General features: G+C 45.8%; 1 protein-coding gene across 1 annotated transcript; it reads right to left on the reverse strand.

The window, feature by feature from the left end:
• Nucleotides 1-924: 924 nt before the first annotated feature.
• On the reverse strand, nucleotides 925-1,717 carry LOC136486861 (14 kDa proline-rich protein DC2.15-like). Its single transcript, XM_066483907.1, has one exon. It carries the CDS (start codon nucleotides 1,609-1,611, stop codon nucleotides 1,234-1,236), a length of 378 nt encoding a protein of 125 aa, XP_066340004.1. The 5' UTR covers nucleotides 1,612-1,717; the 3' UTR covers nucleotides 925-1,233.
• Nucleotides 1,718-7,672: the final 5,955 nt, after the last annotated feature.

The raw sequence follows: 7,672 nt of genomic DNA on the forward strand, positions 1-7,672 counted from the left end.
CGGGTTATGGTGGACGACAACGGATCCGATGGCGGGGGAGCCAATTGGGACTGAGCGGAGAGGTGGAGGCAGCGGGGCAAGCGGTCATTGGGGTCAGGTGTGGACAAAGGAAGAAAAAGAAGAGAAGAAAAATGACGTGAATAGAAAGATTTGATCTAGACTCCCCATTTTATATCTAAGGGCAAAAAAATTCAATGATGATTGTCCTTAGATCACTTAGTTGTTGGCTAGATGGGCTAAAAAATATGTGTATGTGCTTGGAGTTTAAAACCACCGATATGTGATCCTACCTAGATGAATGTAGCCCTCAAGAACGTCACTCGGCTCTTTTAGGGCTTGTTTGTTTAGCCTTCAATCTAAGGGGATTGGGGATTAAGGAGGATTCAATCCCTAGCAGAAGTCAAAATCTTCCTCAATCCCTTCTAATCCTCTCGAAATGGAGGCTAACCGAACAAACCATTAGGCCTCTTTTGGATGCACTTGTACGTATATATATCCAATCCGCCTCAATCAATGTGCGTTGGAGGAAAGTAAACTTCCACTCAAATCCACTTCAGTACATGTGAATTGGATGAGCGGATACGAGTGCATCCAAACGAGCCTTTAGTGGGAATGATTCACAAGGGACACGTGCCATTCATCAAGACAGAGTTACAATGGACAGTACTACATCTCGCAAGATGCACAGAGAGGGGTTTTTTTCTTTCATATGCAGAAGTATTATTCATCACTGTCTCACTGATTTCTAACATTATGATCTATAGGTTAATATTGTGGCAATGATTATTGACTACGATATATATAAATGGGTACCGGGTCATTTATATATCGCTGTCTCACGTGTTACAACTTTTTGTAGGTTTGTTTCGTCAAAACTATGACCATTGCTCTTAGTGTTATTAGCAATAGTATATCAAACGAAATTGCATACTCAGTCTTATTGAACGAACCATACAATCAGATCATGACTCATGAGAACAAATTAAGAATACACTGTAACACCGATCAGTAATTAACTGATCACCCCAGGCCAGACATATACATGCACGTGTGGTAGCCGCTGCATGCCTGGGCTATGTAGAAGTGTAACCACACCACTCATATATATGCATAAAGAGACAAATCAAAATAAATAGGCTGGAACTGACAGGAAGATCAATCAACAATTAAGCAATGAGCTGACAGGAAGATCGATGAACCGCAGCCGGCTATGGACGACGATCAATTTATCATCTATGCGCAGTGGAAATCGTTGGGGCAGTTCTTGCCACAGTTGTTGAGGATGAGGCTGAGGTCGATGGGGAGGTTAAGGTTGATGCCGAGGATGTTGGCCTTGATGGCGGTGCAGAGGCAGACGGCGGCCTCCAGGTCGACGAGCCCGTCCAGCAGCGAGCAGCACGGCTGGTACGGCGGCGAGCCGATCTTGGCCTTCACAAGGCCCAGCACGTTGGCGCACACTCCCAGCTTCAGCGCGTCCCTGGGGCACGACCCTTGGTGGCCGCTGGGCGGCGGCGGCGGCTTGGGGGCTGGCGGCGGCGGGCAGTAGGTCGCGCTCGCCACGGCAGCGAGGACTAGGCTGACAGCCAGGAGGAGCGCCGCTCTCGGAGCCATGTGACGATCGATCGAGCTGCTTGCACACGTATAGTAGCTAAGCTAGCTCGAGCTGCTGCTGCTGCTGCTGCTAGTGCTGGAGTACTGCTGTGTGGGAGTGCGTGTGTGCATGGCCAGTGGTATTTATAGCGGTGATGGCGGATGCGAGATGGAGCCACGCCATGTGGTGCTCGAGCTGGCGCGTCTGGATCATTCCGCTTAGCGCTTATAGAATGTCGTTGGATTTTGGACGTGAGCATGCCCGTGAACCCAGTGATTGATTCGTTGAACTGTGTAGGGTTCGTACGACTCTAATACTACTGTATTATTCTTTTGCATGTTCTGGCCAGATCACATATATTCCTTCGTGTTTGGTTGCTGGATTTAGCATGTGAATGAGACCTGGAATTGTTACTAGTGGCACCGTTCACGGGTTCAGGTCGTAAATTTTCAGATCCAGCCGTAGAAGTAGGAAAGGAGGTTGGAGATAAGTTTCCTCTAGCGAAAATTCAATTGCATGCTTCACCTCTCCATCAGTCCACAGCAGCGATTGTGACCCGATGTCACGTGGCCTGCTAAGGGCTCGTTCGATTGTATAGGAATCATTCTCTGCAACGAATCCCAGCGGGAATGATCGACTAATTTGTATAACAATTGATCGGCTGGAAATGTTCCTAGTCCCATTCCAAATTAACCGAATGACCCCTAAGGCAGCTCACCACAAGGGCAAAGGGTTTTTGTGACAAAAATTTCATCACAAAAGCTTGTTTTTTTTGCCACAAACTAACATTTGTGGCGACTTTTAAAATCGTCACTAATCACCACAAATACTCTAGTGATGATTTTTTTGTTCCCCATAAATGGTTGTACTCATTAGTGACGAATTGTGGTGCCACTAGTGTCCAACATGGCAATACGCCAACACCCTTGCTGACAGGTACTCCTTGACAAGGCAATATCGATATTTTTGTCCGATACTAATACAAATTCGAATTTTCTTAAATACGAATACAAATGAATAGTTCTAATTTGAATTCACTAGTAGAAATGTACTTGGTTAATATATAAAGTCATAAATAAATGGTTATTTAAATCATATCATATAGTAAACATTTATAAAAAATAATATAGAATGGCATAATTGTCTATCCATAAAGATCAAGCCAAATACCAACATTCGGACCATCTTAGTTTTGTTTTAGCTGATATATTTTTTTGGAAATGTCTAGTTAACAACCAGTTGTTTTAGCCTCTCCTATCAACCAAAATTTTCTCATACACTTACACTGTCTTATAGCTATAAGTACACTGTCTTATTATTATATTTACAATAATTTCTTCAGTGTAATTTATTGGAAAGAGTGATGTAATTTGGAAATAACACAAATATATGCCAATTTTTTCAAAAAGATTTACAAATTATTTCTATGAATTCTAGACATCATATAAATATATATCAAATTATTCACAAATTCTTCAGAAATTAAAAAAACAAAATCCACACAAGGAGGTGAGAGAGGAGAGATTGTCGCAGGGTGTTCCGTGCTCATGTTCGTGTGTCAGGCAGGGACACAGGCACCGGCATGATTGCTTGCTTGACGCTGAAGCCGAGCGGACACACGCATGCACGCACCAACATGATTGCAGGCGGGGGAGGCCGACTCTTCCGCATCGCATGGCCCAAAAACGGTTGATAACAATCGGCACATCAACCGGTTGATCATTAGCCTTTCTGATTTTTTTTATGAATAATAAGTAACTCACTCATGTATTTCATCGGGTCCTTAACAATCATTATTTAGGCCTGTGGGCCAAGCATGTAGTCGTGTACCTGTAGCCCGTAGCCCATATGCTCCAATGTAGTCTGCCTATCAGTCCATCCCAGGCTCCCTGTGATGCCGTCGATGCAAGCTGACGAACCGACACTGCCCTATCCGACATGAACCATCAATGCCGTGATCTGCGAGGCGGCGAGGCTGTGAATCGGTAGTGACAGCGGAGGTCTAACCCAATGAGGCGAGCACAGTCAGCAGGCATGCAATGACGGAGCAGCGATGGAAAACCAAAAACGGCCTTGCTAGTGCATACATTCGTTGTCTTTTGGTCAGATTTGAGCAGTGGCACAACTTAGGCCGTGTTTAGAACTGTGTTGTTGTCACGATTGAGCGAACACAGCTTGGACCGTATTTTGGGAATCGCAGACCATAATTCATTTTCTCGCGTTCCACGACGCGGGCGACTGCCAAACGCGCGTTCGTCATGGTGTGTTCGGCAGGATTATTCTGCTTTTCTTGCTCAACCGATTGTGACACCGACACGGAAACAAACAAGACCTTAGCGACTCGCAAGACCGACCGAGATGCTTGTTGTTGCTGGGTTGCTGCCTTGCTGGGTTGCTGGGCGACTAAAGATGCTTCCTATGATAAAATAATATTTTGCACTAATAACCGATAACAGTTTTATTTCAAAAAATAACCCATATAAGTGTGATCAAACTAGTTTTTTTTCACAATTGTATGGCAAGTAGTGGAAAATTTAAATTTCACCACAAAATTTGCTTACTAATTATGTCCTATGGCTCTATTTTTTGCCACTAATAAATGCCTTATTAGTGGGGTAAATTTTTGTGTCACATATATCTTGCTAAATAGTGGCAACACAATGTTTGGCCACTCGATTTGCCACTAAAGATGCTTTCTGTGGCAAATTAATATTTTGTCACTAGTAACCGACATAAGAGTGATGAAAACTAGTTTTTTTCACAAATGGTATGGGAAGTAGTGGCAAATTTAAATTTCGCCACAATATCTTCTCACTAATTGTGTGTCCTGTGGCGATAATTTTTTTGCCACTAGTAAATGTCATATCTGTTAGGTAAACATTTTTTTGCCACCAATATCTTGTTAAATAGTGGCAAAATAGTATTTCACCACTTGATTTGCCACTAAAGATGCTTTCTGTGGCGAATTAATATTTTTGTGACTAATAAACAACATAATAGTGATGAAAACTAGTTTTATCACAAATAGTATGGGCATTAGTGGCAAAGGAAAATTTTGCCACATTATTTTATCACTAATGCTCGGTCTTCTTGTAGTGTCATGAGGAGACCCGGAGTGTGTGTGTGTGTGTGTTTGGGTCAGGGAGCCCGATTCCTGCTGCCGCTCGCCATTTCGCATCCTGAGCCAAGCACCGAGCCCTCGCCGGCATAAATCGGCCTGAGCAGAGGTCAAAGACTCACACGAATCGACTGGAGTGGAGCTTGAAGATGCATATCCGCCTACGACTGCTGCCCTACGCCGGTGGCAGCCAATGACTCTTGCAGCCCTAACCCGCCACCCCACGCCCAAGCTCTGCTCCAGTCAGATCCTATGACAGGGAGGGGCACTAGATACCAGTAGAAGGGGCGCTAGATACCAGCAATCCAACCATGGAAGCTCCATGCCAACAAATTCGGCCAAGGGAGAACAGTAGATCGAAGTGTGAGAGGCGGGAGAGAAACAGGTGGGGTGGCCTCGAAAAAGATAAATGAGAGAGGCAATGCGTCACGCGGGAGAAACATAGAGACGCCAAGATGACCACGGGAAAAATGGGAGAGGCGATGCATCGCACGAGAGAAATGGAAGGGACGCCATGTCCGTAGAAGGGAGGTGAGTAAAATGGGAGAGACGCCATGTACAAAGAATAGAAGGGAACACTACTATAGATTGACTTATCACTATCGCCACTTTCACTGCCGTAGCAATAGAAGCGACTGTGTTTTACTTCCACCGCCGGTTGGACCGAGAGCAAGGCCTTCTGCTGAAGGAAACCGGTAGTTGAGACTTCTACCACCGATAGGTTAACAGTAGATGTGGCAGTGGTATTTTCTCCATCATATGAAAAGCCAAGCCGACTGGATAGGCGTTTTGGTCGCCAGCCCTACACGACTGTTTGGTCTACCGACAGTAGAAAATTCAGCATGAGTTATTTCCCATTTCCCAACTACCCACAACACAGTTGCATCACCATTCCACTTCTCCATCTTCAAGGTTGGCGCATTGTTCCTCTCTCTATTGCATGCCTCGCGCCGCGCCGTCGCCACCTCCCACATGGTCGGTGCATTGTTCCTCTCATAATTTGTGTGAACCATTGCACGCCTCGCGCCGCGCTGCCGCTAGATCCAAAGGCATGGGTAATGCTTTCGTAATGCACTGATGGATATTTGTTAGATTATTTTCCTCTTTAGTGATCTCATTACTAAGAAAGCTCTCATCCTACTGCACAATGACGATCACAGGCTCTTCGAAATGGAGGCGGCCCCCAACAATAGGAACACACTGGCTAGCCTCACAGAAGATGTTGTTCTAGAGATCCTCCGCTGCCTCCCTGCCCACTGCTTGTTGTGCTATAAATGTGTATGTCGCTCCTGAAACCGCCTCATCTCCAACAACCGTAAGGTGCTGCCCCAAACTGTGTCTGACTTCTTCTACGACAGCGAGAAAGGCGAGCAAAACTTCACCAGCGTCACCGGTGAATGCCCTGACTTGTTCTTCTTGCCCTTCCCCATTGACAAAGTAGCTATCTTAGATTGCTGCAATGGCCTCGTCCGTTGCTTGTGCATTGAGGCTATTGGATCCTGCTATGTTGTCTTTAATCTGGCAACCAAGAATTTGTGGGTACTGCTGCCTAGCATCCATGCTATTGGTCAGGCTCAATTTGGGTTCGATCTGACAGCCTCCTCGCACTTTCATATGATTGAATTTGTGGAGGAGGAGGACGTTGAGTGCCTAGGTGTGGAGATCTACTCATCTCAAACTGTAGCATGGATCTATCAATAATCTAAATGGGGCCAGGACATTGATTGTGTGATACATTCAAGATTAGCAAGTGTGTTTCTTAATGGTTGTCTACACATTATGGGGTACTCTCTAATACTTGTTGTGGATATGGAGGGAAAGACATGGAGGAAAATTCCTAGGCCTCGTGGTACTCTACCCTCCATCCATCAAGCTCAGGGTCACTTGTGTGTATGTACTATTGGTAGTGTTAGTGGTCACAATATGTCCTAGCTTTTAGTCTGGATCCTTGAAGACTATGTGTCGGTGTTTCATAAACCGGACTAGTAAATTTATACGATTGACACACTGCTCTAGGAAGATGATAGTAGCATCTAATAGACATGAGAATTTATATTGGTTCATGCCGGAGCCCAACGTCCAGTCTCATAGAAGATCGAATGCGTATTCCTAGCTTGAATGCTCTAAAGTTCTTACAATTGGGGGTGCAAGAATGGTAAAAGAGGTGGTAGAACCTATGCTAGACGAGGGGCAACCCGAAGAGAAGCTCTAGGAGCCCTACTGCTATGGTGAATGGATAAAATGGTAGAGGATGAAGAATGTGAAGATATTTGAGATGGGATCCCTGGTTGCCCTTATATAGAGTTTTGGGCCAGGGCTCGTTACAAAGAGGAGGTTCCCCTGGCCGAAGGGTTGAGAGCCTGAGGGAGGTCCTAGATAACTTTGCTTGCAAGCTACACCATCTTCTGATGCTTGCTCGGGCGTGGCTGTTGTCATGGTCTTGTGGCCACATCGCGGTAGGGTCTAATGTGGTGCTCCTGTGCTAGCCATGGCAGCACTGTAACTATGGTGATGGTTCATCAGCTGTCCTGTGCAACATGGCATCTGTCATGGTGTTCGTCATCCTCTCCAGGTTTCTCAGGGTGTCATACCCATAGTAGGTGGCCACCCTTGGTCGTTGTTCACCTAGTCGCTCCATGGGGCTAAGGGCCACGACCCTGATCATTAGGGCTAGGGCACTTCGCCAACCAGGAAGGTCTCTAGGTTGAGACCCCTATCATGGATCCTAGGGATGGGATCATACACATGTCCTGTTGGTCCATATTCGGACAGTGGTTTTCATACCTGTTGCCACTGCTGTGTGATGCTGTCTTGTTGGTGCGGCGTGGCATAGAGATGGTGCCTGACCAGACCATGGTGACCGTTGTCCCCTTGGTCCTTGTGAGGTCAGTGCGGTGTGCCTACTCTTGTCAGAGCAAGCATACTGAGCCAAGCTTGATCTCTCCATGTCCTACCTAGGGGTC

The sequence above is a fragment of the Miscanthus floridulus genome, chromosome 1 (genome assembly GCF_019320115.1).
Source record: "Miscanthus floridulus cultivar M001 chromosome 1, ASM1932011v1, whole genome shotgun sequence".
NCBI classification, from domain to species: Eukaryota; Viridiplantae; Streptophyta; class Magnoliopsida; order Poales; family Poaceae; genus Miscanthus; species Miscanthus floridulus.

Excerpts from the sequence above, each read along its gene's own strand:
- LOC136486861 (XM_066483907.1), bottom strand. The coding sequence starts at position 1,611 with ATGGCTCCGAGAGCGGCGCTCCTCCTGGCTGTCAGCCTAGTCCTCGCT.